Source organism: Molothrus aeneus, chromosome 11, assembly GCF_037042795.1.
Source record: "Molothrus aeneus isolate 106 chromosome 11, BPBGC_Maene_1.0, whole genome shotgun sequence".
Classification (NCBI taxonomy): Eukaryota; Metazoa; Chordata; class Aves; order Passeriformes; family Icteridae; genus Molothrus; species Molothrus aeneus.
The window spans coordinates 21,393,469-21,407,127 of NC_089656.1; the positions used below are offsets into that span (position 1 = coordinate 21,393,469).

The following is a 13,659-nucleotide window of genomic DNA, read 5'->3' on the forward strand; positions in this document are numbered from 1 at the left end:
AAGATTGGGAAGTTCTCCTATTGAAATATTTGGTGAGAGTATTTCTAGTCTTGGAGCACAAAAAAATAAATTTAATGGTCGATGCCATTCTCCACTGCCTCCATTGGAGGTGCCATTCTCCCACCTCCAATGGGAATATATAGTTCAAACCTGAACAACAGAATGGTTTTCACCTGGTTTTAAGTGTTCCAGAAGACAAGGAGAAAAACTTGCTACCAGATTTGGGGAGGAGTGAAATGCCTACAGATCCCTATTTCTGAATATCCTTTTCCATGTGTAAACTGCAGAGTCCCTTTAACACAGAACACTCACTGCCTTAGCAATACGGGTATCTGTATTCCTAGAGCTAAACCCCTAATCCCTGAAAAGGGCGGGATATTGTATTATGGAAATAATAGTCTTATTACTAGGGATTGTGTTGAAGGACAAAATCCATGCTGAGCAGGCAGCATTGGCCTCCTGGTAGTAAGTTCACTGAAAGCAAGGTATCCTCCTTTACACTGTGTTTATGCAAATTTTGGGCAGGCAAGCTGACATAGAGAAGTGGGAGTTGCACTAAGCAACAGAAGCACAGAGCCACTGTTTTTCTTTATAGTCCCTTTAAAATAGACCTTAACATATTCAGCTAAAAGCAGCTAAAAGCCCATTCTTACTGAAGTTATATTAAAGAGCTTCCTCCTCTAAGTGCTAAGCAGCTGGATTTTGAGCAAAAATAGATTCTTTTTGGTACATTGCTACTTATCTTGACATTAACCAATGCCAGCTTGAGTGGCTTAAGTTTTATTATGAATACTTGTTTTCAGTGGATGCAATTCTGTGTACCACGTGTTTACCTGAATAAAAGCCTCCACAGTGTTTCCAGTCAGTAAAAAAATTGGGTAAAAGTAACATATGATGCATTTCCCTAATGTACTGTTTTGAAAATTACTTACACCTCTGCTTCCTAAGCTTAATCAGAGAAAATGCAGAATTGTTGATTCCAGTGTGTCTTTATTACAGTCCTTTAGGTATGTTTCCTGTATACAACAATTTGTAAGATTTTCTTTTTTTCTGGATACAGCAAAGTCTGCTGCCAGTCTTGTTACATGAAAATGTAAAGTTGTCTTGATTTGAGCAAAAATAACTTAAAATACTTTTTGGAGGAGGAAAAGAAAACCCAACAAAAATCCCTCAAAATCTCAAGATGCTGATGGTGACATGTAAAACTATGACGAAGTCCTTTGGCATATGCAATAAAGATCACAGAAGTCTGTTTAAAAACAAACATTAAGTTTACATTGTATAAGTTTAAAAGAGTAAACTCTGTTTTTATACCAATGAAATGTAAGATGGCGAAGTCTCCAGTCAAAAGGACATTTAAAAGCTGACTCTGTTGCTCTTCAAACTAGTGCATACAATCAGTTTTTTATTGGTAACTCTAGTTATGAAAGCATAGAAATTAATTTATTTTGATAAATGCTGGCTAACTCTAAAAGGAAGCAAATAGGTAATACCCAAATTCCAGCTAATAGTTTGTAGACCCAGAATTTCTGGCTGTAGAATTCTCTTTAACTCAAAGTTCTTGTATGCGCTTTGCCACTTTGCTCACGTTTCCAGGTATACAAATATTGCTGCTCCAGGCAATAATAGAAAGAAACTTCTTTGAGCCACAAAAAGAACTTTCCTGACCTTCTGTGATAGTAGAGGAACCTGATAGGAATACGGAAAACCAAACTGTTCCAGCATGTTGAAAGGAGCATAACTGTGTCGTAGGTAAGACAAAGCACAGAAAACAAGGATTTTTATCATGGGAACAGAGAGAACTGGAAGTAGAACCATACAATATGGTGTCATCTCTGGGTCCTCCAGGTTTTAACCTGGTAAAAGAGACCTAGACCTATGTGCATGCACAAGAAAGAGCATCTCTGAACAAGCAGTGCCTTTCAGGAGTTTGTAACAGAAGAAAGAGGGCAGCCTTGAGTAAACTGTGGTCTTTGTGTCTCAGTTCCTACGCCTACTGAGTGCACAAACACACGTGGAAAGATTCTCAGTGTTAGACAATATGTCCATAAGGCTCTCCAAATGCAAAAACACTGTATGTGAACTCAGAAGTTCGCACTGCACCTAAGATTAATTGCTCCAACAAGACAAACTCACTCTTAAAATAAGTGCTACTTAGAATTATAAAAAGATAGAATAAATCTGACCATTGCAACTATTTAATTCATTCTACCTCTCACATTGTATTCTAGAGCAGTTTTGTTTAACAAGACCATTGCAACGCTATGGTGCTGCTGACGTGTGTAAGCAGTCCAAGCTAGAATGGCAGTGTTCAGCTACAAGAGGTGACGGGTCTCCTGTTCATGAACCTGGTCATCAGCAAAACTTGAATTTCAAACCAAGCTGGTAATGTATCTAATGTAAAAAAAAAATTACTTCATTAGCTATGTTGTCTTGCATTCCCCTCATTAAGTGCTTGTCTGGCTTCCACACGAATCTCAAATAACTATTCAAAGTCTGAATAGCATGACTATGCCAAATAATTCTCACTTTTTCAATCCAGTGAAACACTGTGTAGTGCTGTTTTAGCATTTATTTGGTAACACTGGTTAACTCTTTGAGTAATCAGTAGGTGTTGCAGTGGTTTCCTGAAACAGCAGTCTCATTATATTGTTTTTTATGTTCAATATAATTATTAATTATAATTTTAATTTGGCTTAACATCAGCTATTTCACAATCCACTTTAATTTTCCGAGTGCCACAGTGCAATATGCTAAAAACCTAAAATGTTAACTCTTTAGAGAGGTTAAAAAAGGGACAAACCAAACTTCGCCTTTGCCAGCCCATTTTATTTCACCAAAAGAGTGAATTCCAGATTTTTAGGACTCACTTCAAATACTATTAAAATAAGTAACCAGAGCACAATTTCAGGCTAAAAGTACTGAGTTTTTCAGATTATGACTTTATCCTAGTAATAGTGTTCTCTCTCAAATGCAGCTTAGGTGATAGATACATAACCTCTGATAATTCCCTCTTAACTTTAATTTCCTACTTCAACTATTACTCATAGCCCTGAGAGCTGGTGTATTTTTCCCAAGTAGAATATACGGCTTGGTACAAGCATTCCTTTGATTAAAGCAGCTGCATCTTAGATCTGCAGAGATGCAAAACAGGCCTTTTAATACAAAAAATTAAAGCATTTCTGAAACTTCAGAACTCGATCAAATTTTCCACTGTGTTTCTGAAATGACTATTACACTTATGCAACTGTTCTGGATCAGTAAGGTCCTCTTGTTAACTCTCTCTAAACATTATCCGCTTTGCTACATTTTCAGCTCCAAATTTGGCTATCAATTTATTTCTGACCTGTTCATCATCCTTTTGCAATTCTAAATCATCCTCTCTGCTCCATACAGGGTACCCATCCAAGCGCTGCCCTGTCTGCAGAAAGTATGAAGTAGCTTCCACGTCACCACTGTTTTTCAGAAAGGCCTGTGTAACAGTGTGCAGGTCCACAGCAAACTTCTCCATGAAGTGCTCCATAGTTTTTATTACCTGTCCCACCACATTGGAAGAAGAACAAGTGCTTTGTGGTCTTTCTTGCCTTTGTAACTGAATGTCAGGGAAAGCAGAGTCCTCTGGCCCAGTTTTCAGCTCAGATGCTGTTTCTCCTGGGGACCTTCTCACTCCATCTTGTGTGGAAAGTTCTGCAACATCTGAAGAGTCACTTTCTGACTAACAGTAAGAGAAGTGGAATCACCAATTAGAGATGGTATTTTCTGGCAAATCTTTTACCACTGCAATCAACCACCTTTTACTCTGACTCTACAGTGTATTAAAACCTCAGAAATTAGTAAGCATAGTAAAAGTTAGTGACTGAAGCCGTTTGTGTTAATGAGGCTGCACATGATCACAGAAATCCATAAACCATAAGAGAGAATTTGAACAAACTAAGCATAAAAGGCAAAAGTAAGTGTTGATGCAACGGCAGGAACGTTTTTTGCCTGAGGTGAAAGGATGACTTTCATTTGCTAGTACAGTTTTTAATGTGACAACCCCCATCACGTAAACCTCCTCATGCTAACTTGCACAGGGAAGAAAAAATGCACCAGCCAGGCGCCATTTATCGCAAACCACATAGATGACAGCTCACAGTTCAGCCAGAGCAGAAGGGATATCGCGGCGCAAACTCATTTCATGTGTTAATCATGAGTTTCTGTTGTGCCATCTGTGACACCGGGGAAGGCCTGCCCCGAGCACTGCGCGCAGTGGAGGCTGCTGCTCCCCAGGCTGGCCCCGGACGCTCACCTCCGTGCTTTCGAACTCCCGATTAGCTGCCGCGAACAGACCCCTGATCTGCGTGGGATCCTCCGTCTGCGGGGGCTCTGCGGAAACAGGCGCGGATCGTCTGCCAGGCCACAGCGACCCACGCCGGTCGCCGCCGCCACCACGCCCCCTCGCAACCCTGCCCCGCCGCTGTGGCCCCCGCTCACCCCAGAGCCGCGGCAGCAGGTGCCGCAGGTAGCGGTCCCGCATGGCCTGCCAGCTGTGCCGCGTCAGGCCGCTCCGCTCCAGCTCTATCCACAGCGCACGGCCGCTCACCCGCACCATGCCCTGGCCGCGCACCGCCTGGAGCAGCGCCGCATCCTCCGCCTCCGTGAAGGCCAGGCGGCCGCGGGCTGTCAGTAGGAACGGCTCCAGCGGCAGCCGCTGGTTGCGCTTCACGCACTCCGCCACGTACTCGGTTGAGACGGCCCCGTCGGGAGCCACCTCGCCGGGCTGCGCCAGGAGCACGGCCCCTGGCTCCTGCACCCGACACAGGCGCCCGCCGCCCGCCAGCACTAGGGGCGCCAGGCGCAGCTTGGCCAGGCCGGGCCGCAGGTAGAACCGCATAGGATGCCCGTCATCCCACAAGAACAGCGATCGGGATCGCGCTGCTCCGGCCTGGCCGCCCGCCATGGCCGCCCCAGCTCCGCCCGCCGCCGTCACCGCCTGCGCAGGCGTGCAAGGGCGGAAGGGCGGAGGCGGCGGCAGCTGCGGGGCGATGATGGCGGCGGCGGCGGCGGCGCGCGAGTGCGACGTGGAGGAGACTGAGTCGCACCTCAGCAAAAAGTGAGGGTGGGCGGGTGATCAGGTGGGGCCGGGCCGGGGAGGTGAAAGTGAAGTGTGTCCAGCTGATCCGGCGCGTTGTCTCCGTCAAGGCGCCCGTCGGAGCGCTATGCTGAGCTCCGGCGCTGTGCGGCTCCGCAGCTGGGTCTGGAGGGCCGCGCCCGCGCTCCGAAGGCAGCAGGCGCTTCATGACCAAAGCAGGTCGGTGCTTTGCGTCTGGCTTGGCCCGCTTCTTTCCTTATGGAGTCGTGGAAGGTGGGGTCAGGAGCGCGACGGGAGCCTGAGGGCCATGGGGAAGTAGGCTAGACCGCGAAGGGTCTTCGGGAACCCTACGTTACTTAGGGGGGAGTTTGCCTTCTCTCACTTACACGCTGCCTGGGGCTGATAGGCTCTTATGGACAAAATGGAGTGCTTCAAGTCCTTGAGCACGTAGGCACGCGTCGTCAAGGTCTGTCTAAACTATGTTTAATTTCGCTTTCACTTTCTGTGAGTGTTTGTATCGTAGGGGATTAACTGAAGGACTTCAAAGTAGAAAATATTTTAACGTGTTAAAGAATTCTTTTGACTATTGGAAAAAGTAAGAGAAGTGGTGGGTTTATTTGTACAATTGGGTTTTGGCAGAATCCTGCCAATCATTTTCCTGTAGAAGTATTAGAGTACTTGCTGCATCCGGTTTCCTTCTCTTTTGTAGTGAGCTGAAGAGACGTTTAAAGGCTGAGAGAAAAATAGCTGAAAAAGAAGCAAAGCAGAAAGAGCAAAGTGAAAAGCATTCAAATAAGCCTTCCTTGACTTCTGAGGATAATGTTGGTACTGATGAGGAGAGCTTGGATCCAAATGTGAGCATCTGGTCCCATGCTTATTAGATGTTCTGTGAATCGGTCTTATTGACTTGCATTTGACTTTTTTATTCATGGGTAATTAAAAGGTTAAAAGGGAAGAGATGTATGTTTCTACATTAGGGCAGCTACATTTAAATTCACAGCCTGTAACATATTTTCAGATTCTAATAAAATAATTTGATTTTGTTTGTTTCTGGTGACAGCAATACTACAAGATCCGTAGCCATGCAGTCCAACAGCTTAAGGGCTCCAGTGAAGATCCCTATCCCCACAAGTTCCATGTTGACATATCTCTCTCAGATTTTATAGACAAGTACAGTCACCTGCAGCCAGGAGATCACCTGACAAACATTACCGTGAGAGTGGCAGGTAAAAGTTTACCTGGGATACAGAAAAATATAAAGTTTTAGCTGCTTTTATTGATGGGTTGGTCTTTTTTGAATTTTGCTGATCTCTTACTCAGTTGTGAAGCCTTGTAGCAGTGTTAAACTATTCAGGACATACCCTTCAGACTGAGTGGATCTATGCAACATCCCTTGCAACTATAAGATCAGGTTGTATGTAACATGGGTTCTGGGATCCAAAGTTTTTACAGTCTTATTTCCACTAGATTTGATTTTGAGACTTAACTGCTTCTCTTTCACTTAAATCACAAATCAGTTAAATAGTTCAGAGCTGCTGATTCTAAGTGATAGTACTGTGGCTTTTGCTCCTGTACCCTTTCTGGTAGGGACTCTCTTCCTGATGTCTAGCATACTTTTGATATTTAGGTCGAATCCACGCAAAGCGTGCTTCTGGAGGGAAACTGATTTTCTATGATCTTCGTGGTGAAGGAGTCAAGCTGCAGGTCATGGCAAATTCCAGGTAAGTAGAGGTATTCCCAGCATTCAGTTTAGCATTCTGGGGTCTAGATGTATGTATTTTGAGATAAAATATTCTATTTCATCTGTGGTTTGGCTTAGGCAGCCAAGTAATGTTTTGCTTTAGATGTTGTGGTTGACTTCTGGGTAAAATAACTTATATATGTATATATTTTTAAATGGATTTTGTCTTGTGAGACACCTGGGGACAGTTTTGAGTATTGAATTTTAAATAAACGTGCTTACAATTGCAGCCTCTACAAATCCGAGGAAGAATATTTCCGTGTTAACAGCAAGCTGCGTCGTGGGGACATTATTGGTGTAGAGGGGAATCCTGGGAAAACAAGGAAAGGGGAACTGAGTATTATTCCTTATGAAATCACTCTCTTGTCTCCATGCCTGCATATGTTGCCTCATCTTCATTTTGGCCTCAAAGATAAGGTATTTGTCATACCTGTCAGTCTTGGAAGCAATTTGACAGATCATGGAATGGTTTGGGTTGGAAGGGACCTTTGGGATCATTTAATTTAACATCCCTGCCATGGGCAAGAATGCCACAGATAGATCTGAATGGATGATGTTTGTGACCTGCTGATATTATCAGTCAACAAAGGAATATTAGTTTTGTTTTGGTATTTTTTTCCTTTGGCGTGACATTTTATCTAGCTTGTTCTAAAGATAGGTGTTCTTTTCAGGAAACCAGATATCGTCAGAGATACTTGGATTTAATTCTTAATGATTATGTGAGGCAGAAATTTATAACCCGTGCAAAGATCATCACTTACCTTCGTAGCTTTCTAGATGAGTTGGGCTTTCTTGAGGTAAGGCATCAGTGTTTTTTCTCTCTGCATACTGAATGTGTTTACAGTTTTTTAGCTTCAAGGATGTTTTATATTCAGGCTCATATACGTAGCACTTACAGAACTGACAATAATTGCCTCAGCATGGTGTATTTTATCAGCTTAATGTAATGGGAGCAATTCCTTTCCTCTCTTTGTAAAGTTAAGATTATTTATCAGTTGGTGAGGTTAGGGCTTGGGAACCTTTTTTGAAGGTAATACTCCAAACTACTACTGTCCTTTCCATATTTCAGTAAATTAGGGTGAAAACAACATCTTTGAAATGTTGTTTTGCATCTTTGAAATGTTGTCCTGCCTACAGGACATAGAGCTGAAGCCAGTTCTATGTCCTGTAGGCAGAATTGGATTGTGTTGACCTAGGTGCAGGAAATTGCACTTGGCCTTCTTGAGTTCAATTTTCTGTAGTGTAGAGAGAGAGTTTTGTGATAATGCCACAGCGCTGTTCCTGGCTTTGATAACATGAAGCCAGCAGGTTCACATTTGTAGTAAATATGAGTGACTCTTCAGAGCAACAGATGAATTTGTTATTACTGACTGGATGAAAAAAGTGCAGTTTTGTCCAGTGGACTTTAGTTTAGAATTGTTTTCATACACTGAAATGCTGACCTGTAAGTGAAATACAGATTTTTCATCAAAACTAGCTGGTTTGGGTTTTTTTGTTTGTTTGATCTATGCATTTCTGGTTTGGAAACAGATTTCATGAAAACAGGGGAATTTTTTTTTTGTTGTTACAGGTAGAAACTCCTATGATGAATGTAATTCCAGGCGGAGCTGTGGCAAAGCCATTTATCACATACCACAATGAACTGGATATGAATTTATATATGAGAATTGCTCCAGAACTTTACCATAAGGTAAAATGCAAGCCTCTCATGGCTAAGCCTATATTTTTCAAACTGTATTAAAAAAGCAAATGTAGCTAAAATGGAGATTATTTTTGAAGAAAGGTGGATTTGTCTCATGAATGAGTTTCGTAAGGTTGTGTTGCAGTTGCATGTGTTTGGGTTCTCTTAGGTTCTTTTGAGAAAGTGTATATACTAGATTTTCATTTTGTCTAGATGTTGGTGGTTGGTGGTCTGGACAGAGTATATGAAATTGGGCGTCAGTTCCGGAATGAAGGAATTGATTTGACTCACAACCCTGAGTTCACAACTTGTGAATTTTATATGGCTTACGCGGACTACCATGACTTAATGGAAATTACAGAGAAGTTGCTTTCAGGTGATGTATGCAATTTAAAAAAGAGTAAGAATCTCTGGAAGAATCAGATGTTATGTAGCATACTCCTTTTCTAAACCTCACATTCATTTTGTAGGGATGGTGAAACATATTACTGGGACTTACAAGATCACTTACCACCCAGATGGTCAAGATGGACAGGCCTATGAGATAGATTTTACTCCTCCCTTCCGGCGAATTAGCATGGTGTATGATCTGGAAAAGGTCCTGGGAGTGAAGTTTCCATCAACTGAGTGTTTTGAAACTGAAGGTTAGATGCTGAGTATGAATGTCCTGTAGTTCTTCGTTGACAGAAAGCAGGCAAAAGGTTGCCAGCTCTCAGGCTGCAGTCTGTTAGCTGCTTTTTTTGCAGTAGTACTAACACATGGGATGTCTTTCCTCTGGTTTTGTTGGTTTACGTGAGTCCAGAAAGAAGCGTTCATTCCTTGCCATCTTTGGCAGGATCTGACTCTTTTGGCTCTTCCTTGTTGAATATATGTGAAAGGATATACTCAAGAAGCTTGATGTATGGAGTTCTTGATTTGTTGAAGAGATCCAGCTTTTTGCTTCTTATTTCTTATCTCATGTGCAGTTGAGTTTCCATGCCTGTAATTGTAGCTTGGGTGTATGATTATTTGGGACCTTCTTAAAAATGTAATTATGTGCTATTTTATTCCTGGAATCGAGAGACATAAGGAAACAAGTTCATATAATTTATAGTGATTGTTTTTCCCCCCCCGGTTCCCTCCTCTCTCCCCCCCCCCAGCCCCCAAATAATAATGTCCAGCAGTTATGTGGTGTGTGCTTAACTGTTGTCAAATTTCTGAAGTATAAAATAACTACTATTTTACTGTAAACAATTAAAACCAAACACCATTTCTGTAGATTAACATTTAAGCTCATGTTTTCCATGATGTCTACTATTGGGATTTTACAAGTGACTCTAAGAAATGTTGAAGGATTTAGTAAGAACAAAAAATGGTTGTTGGGATGGCTGTTCTAATTTTCATCTGCAAATTCAGAAACTCGCAGGTTCTTTGATAACCTTTGTGTGGAGAGAAATGTTGAGTGTCCACCTCCCAGGACAACAGCCAGGCTTCTTGACAAAGTAAGAGTGCTATTTTTATAATCCTAATGTCTTTGAGGATCTCTCTGTGTCAACAGAAGTCTCTTAGAAGAAAAGGTTTAGCTGCACCAGGAAAAGCATGCTGCAGTGCACTTCAGCTGTTGTTATATTACAGTGAGAAAACTTGCAGTGTCAAAATCCTCTTTCATGTCGTCTACACCAAAGTGTAGTTTACTTATGTCTGCTTAACTTGAGCATTAGGGGATTTTAGTTGGATAACTGGTTGCTTGTGTTTAAAACAGATTTGCTTTATTGTAGGTCAGTTTTATCTGTGAGATGTGTGCATCTGTATGTAGCTGACCAAAAGGGTAGGAGTACAATGTCGTTCTATCAGCTGTATTTCTTTGTACCCAAATATTGTCTGATAGCTGTTCTTTTGATGCTTTTCCTATTGGCCCTTGCTGTAATGTGCGAATTGAATTATTATGCAGTTTTGGCTGTGTCATTTTTCCTTACCTTTCATGACTAGGATGCACTCTCTGTTGATGAAGACATTACCATAACCAGAAATACTTTGGAAACGTTTCAGATTTTTGATACCTTCTTCAGTAGCAAAAGAGAGGAAATTAGGGTGCTTGGTGAAGGCAGTGCTAGGAACGTACATAATTGTACACTGCATAATTGTTTCACTTTTGTTTTCCCAGTTAGTTGGTGAATTCCTGGAAGTCACTTGTATCAACCCTACATTGTTTTGTTTTTGTTTTCCCAGTTAGTTGGTGAATTCCTGGAAGTCACTTGTATCAACCCTACATTGTTTTGTTTTTGTTTTCCCAGTTAGTTGGTGAATTCCTGGAAGTCACTTGTATCAACCCTACATTCATCTGTGATCACCCACAGGTCATGAGTCCACTTGCCAAATGGTAAGAGTATGACACATGGTCAGTGTGTAGCTCAAATCTTCTACTTAATTAATTAAAAAAAAAAAAGTTGGATATGTGAAAACAGATTTTGGTGTTGCGTACTAGTTTAGGAATTCTAACACAAACCAAGATAGATATTGGTTCCTGAGCTGTGAAACCCATCATCCAGGGAAGAGGTGTGTCAATGCTTAGTACTTTGAAATTTTGACAGCTGTTAGTGTTAAGTGTGAGCAATGCCCCTAAGTAATGTATGTGCTGTTTGCTTCTGTAAGTAAGATTATTTTAAGGTATGTCTGTTTTGTCTACTTCACATAGGCATCGCTCTCTTCCGGGACTAACAGAACGCTTTGAGCTCTTTGTAATGAAGAAGGAAGTGTGCAATGCATACACAGAACTTAATGATCCTTTCCGACAGCGTCAGCTTTTTGAGGATCAGGCCAAGGTATGGTGTCTTGCTGATAGTGAATGTAATACAGGCATGTAAGCAAAGCGTATTTCCTATGTCTGTCCCAAATCTGTCATTCGTACCTACTGCTGAAAAGAATTGTTACTAGTTTGAGTGAGTGTTCGTCACTCAAGTAAAAGTCTGGCATTAAAATGCCATTCCTTTTATAGGAATCTTGCTCTTTAAGGTAAACAAGGTGAAATACTGCTGTTGATGAGGGTTTTTTTAGTGCAACTTTGTTTTGGAATTTCTTCCCTTTTGTTCCACCTAAAGTACTAATCTGGAAAAACACAAATGTGCAAAAAGTTCTCTTTGTCTTTCCCAGGTTGAAAGGGTTTTTTTTCCCCTAGTTAAGTATTTATGTAGTCATACAACATCATACTTCTAGGTTCTTAAATAAATTTTCATGTCCTGTAAGACTTTAAATGCTGTCTAAGAAATATCTTAATTTCCTGAGCAGAGTACTAATATATTAGGTTGATTCACAGGATAGAGGTGCACATTGGGAACTATTAGGCTTGCAGATTTATAATAGTGGATTTCTCTCTGTGAGCCTCCAAAAGGAGTGACTGAAATTCATTTTGTTATTAATTTGGTATACACATCCATGAATGCATGCTTGGCCACACATGACTGAGTTCAAATGATGTGGTCTGCAGAAACAGAGTTCCTGATCTTCATATTCTTTCTAATGGCTTCACAGTGCCTGAGAGGTTTAAACAGTTGTCAAAGCCAGGAAAATAGATTTATGTTAACTAACGAACTTGATAGTAAATTTCAAAATGTTCAGTCAGAATGAATAATATTACAAGTACCTTTAATTTTTGGTCTGTTATATTTATGCTTGCTGCAGTTCCCTCATGATTATAGCTAGACTTTGCAGACATATGATTATATGTATTGAATGAAAATTAGCCTCAAAATTTAATGTAAAGGTGGAGACTGAGATGAAGGATGACAGTTTGCTGTAGGATTTTCAGGATTTCAAGGAAAAAAATTTGCTGTAACAGTCTTTGCAAAGTCTTCCTCGAACCTGTGAGCAAAAATGTTTGCTGTTTTGACACTTATTTTTGGCTTTTTTTCTCAATTTGAAATGGTTGGCTAATCTGTATTTTTATTACTATGACTTTTGTCACTTGGAGGCTGTCAGGGTCAGGTATATTAGTTAACATCTCAGTGTAGGGTTTTTTAGTCTTCTACTTTAGAGGAAAAAAAACAGGCCCTATTTGTGGAGCAGCTACTGATGATTCCACTAATTATGCTGCTTTGTGGTTTCTGCAAACATTGAAAGGAGAGTTGCTACCAATAAAGAACCTCATAAGCCTTTGAAGGCAATTCATTCTGCTCTCATCTGCTGCCATATGGCTCTGAAAGACGGCTTTTACTGATGTAAAGAGCCTGGGCCTTTGCCAAGATAGGAAAAACATATGTCAGAAAGGAATGGAGTCTAGAACTAATTTGGGAGCACCTATACAAAGGACCTCCACAGTTCTCTGTGCTGAGATTTCGTCGTCTGTTACTCATTCGCACAGCTCTATTGCGCTTTGGTTTCATCAGTTACATGGCTGCTACAAATAGCAGTATTCCTCCTCTTTGGTAGGGGTTAGCAGGAGTGTCTAACTCTGTACAACTCACGTTTTACTATTAATTTCCTCATTTAGGCAAAAGCTGCAGGTGATGATGAAGCTATGTTTATTGATGAAAACTTCTGCACCGCACTGGAGTACGGTCTTCCTCCTACAGCTGGCTGGGGCATGGGAATTGATCGCTTGACCATGTTCCTTACAGATTCCAATAACATCAAGGTAAGCATAAGCAGTGGTAGTGCCTTCCTACTGCTGGCTTTGTCAGGGAAAAGGGAATGGGATTCGGCAAAGCTGGCCATCTCTTCGACGGATCCAGTGCCGGACAATGGAGCTGTGTGAGATGTTTGAAGCCGTGGAATCCCACCTGGGCAAAGCCCCTTGGGGCATTTGCTCAGCTGAGGCCCGCGGCTGAGCAGCGGAGTCCGCGCTCGGGCAGCTCTCGCGAGACCTGCGCACGGGATGTGGTGATGCCGGTCGCTGCGGCCGCTGACTCTGTCGCTGTTCGCAGGAGGTGCTGCTCTTCCCCGCCATGAAACCGGAGGACAGCAAGAAGGAGGCGCAGCCCGGCGAGGGCACCTCTGTGTGAGCCTCCAGACCGCCGCGGGCACCTCCGCGTGAGGCCCGAGCGCGGCGAGGGCACCTCCGCTTGAACTTCGGCGTGGCGCATACCTTCAATAAAGGCAGCTTTCTCTGCACCCGTCTCTGAGTCTTTCTGCGCTTGCGCGAGAGCCGCCGGGAGCGGCGGCTGCCACGCGCGAGAAGCGGCTGCGCGTGCG

At 42.3% G+C, this 13,659-nt stretch overlaps 2 protein-coding genes across 5 annotated transcripts; one reads left to right on the forward strand and one right to left on the reverse strand.

The window, feature by feature from the left end:
• Nucleotides 1-2,808: 2,808 nt before the first annotated feature.
• On the reverse strand, nt 2,809-4,954 carry TERF2IP (TERF2 interacting protein). Of its 2 annotated transcripts, XM_066557259.1 has the most exons (3): nt 4,474-4,954; nt 4,289-4,365; nt 2,809-3,715 (listed from the first exon to the last, which is right to left on the reverse strand). In XM_066557259.1, exons 1-3 carry the CDS (start codon nt 4,937-4,939, stop codon nt 3,275-3,277), a joined length of 984 nt encoding a protein of 327 aa, XP_066413356.1. In that variant the 5' UTR covers nt 4,940-4,954; the 3' UTR covers nt 2,809-3,274. The 2 variants fall into 2 exon arrangements, with proteins under 2 accessions (XP_066413356.1, XP_066413355.1); XM_066557258.1 differs by having other exon boundaries at nt 4,289-4,945.
• Nucleotides 4,955-4,996: 42 nt separating this feature from the next.
• On the forward strand, nt 4,997-13,578 carry KARS1 (lysyl-tRNA synthetase 1). 3 transcript variants are annotated; one of them, XM_066557223.1, is made up of 14 exons: nt 4,997-5,092; nt 5,781-5,925; nt 6,132-6,297; nt 6,699-6,792; nt 7,043-7,229; nt 7,484-7,609; nt 8,383-8,502; nt 8,707-8,869; nt 8,964-9,137; nt 9,889-9,974; nt 10,767-10,852; nt 11,168-11,294; nt 12,959-13,102; nt 13,392-13,578. In XM_066557223.1, the coding sequence occupies exons 1-14, from the start codon at nt 5,025-5,027 to the stop codon at nt 13,467-13,469; spliced, it is 1,764 nt and encodes a 587-aa protein (XP_066413320.1). In that variant the 5' UTR covers nt 4,997-5,024; the 3' UTR covers nt 13,470-13,578. The 3 variants fall into 3 exon arrangements, with proteins under 3 accessions (XP_066413320.1, XP_066413322.1, XP_066413319.1); XM_066557222.1 differs by lacking the exon at nt 4,997-5,092 and adding an exon at nt 5,145-5,290; XM_066557225.1 differs by lacking the exons at nt 4,997-5,092; nt 10,767-10,852; nt 11,168-11,294; nt 12,959-13,102; nt 13,392-13,578 and adding exons at nt 5,142-5,290; nt 10,637-10,720.
• Nucleotides 13,579-13,659: the final 81 nt, after the last annotated feature.

Coding starts and splice junctions, on each gene's coding strand:
- TERF2IP (XM_066557258.1), bottom strand. CDS start 4,939: ATGGCGGGCGGCCAGGCCGGAGCAGCGCGATCCCGATCGCTGTTCTTG. Junction 3,716..4,288: donor GGGAGTTCGAAAGCACGGAG/GTGAGCGTCCGG, acceptor TCTTACTGTTAG/TCAGAAAGTGACTCTTCAGA.
- KARS1 (XM_066557222.1), top strand. CDS start 5,199: ATGCTGAGCTCCGGCGCTGTGCGGCTCCGCAGCTGGGTCTGGAGGGCC. Junction 9,138..9,888: donor TGAGTGTTTTGAAACTGAAG/GTTAGATGCTGA, acceptor CTGCAAATTCAG/AAACTCGCAGGTTCTTTGAT. Junction 9,975..10,766: donor CAGCCAGGCTTCTTGACAAA/GTAAGAGTGCTA, acceptor TTGTTTTCCCAG/TTAGTTGGTGAATTCCTGGA.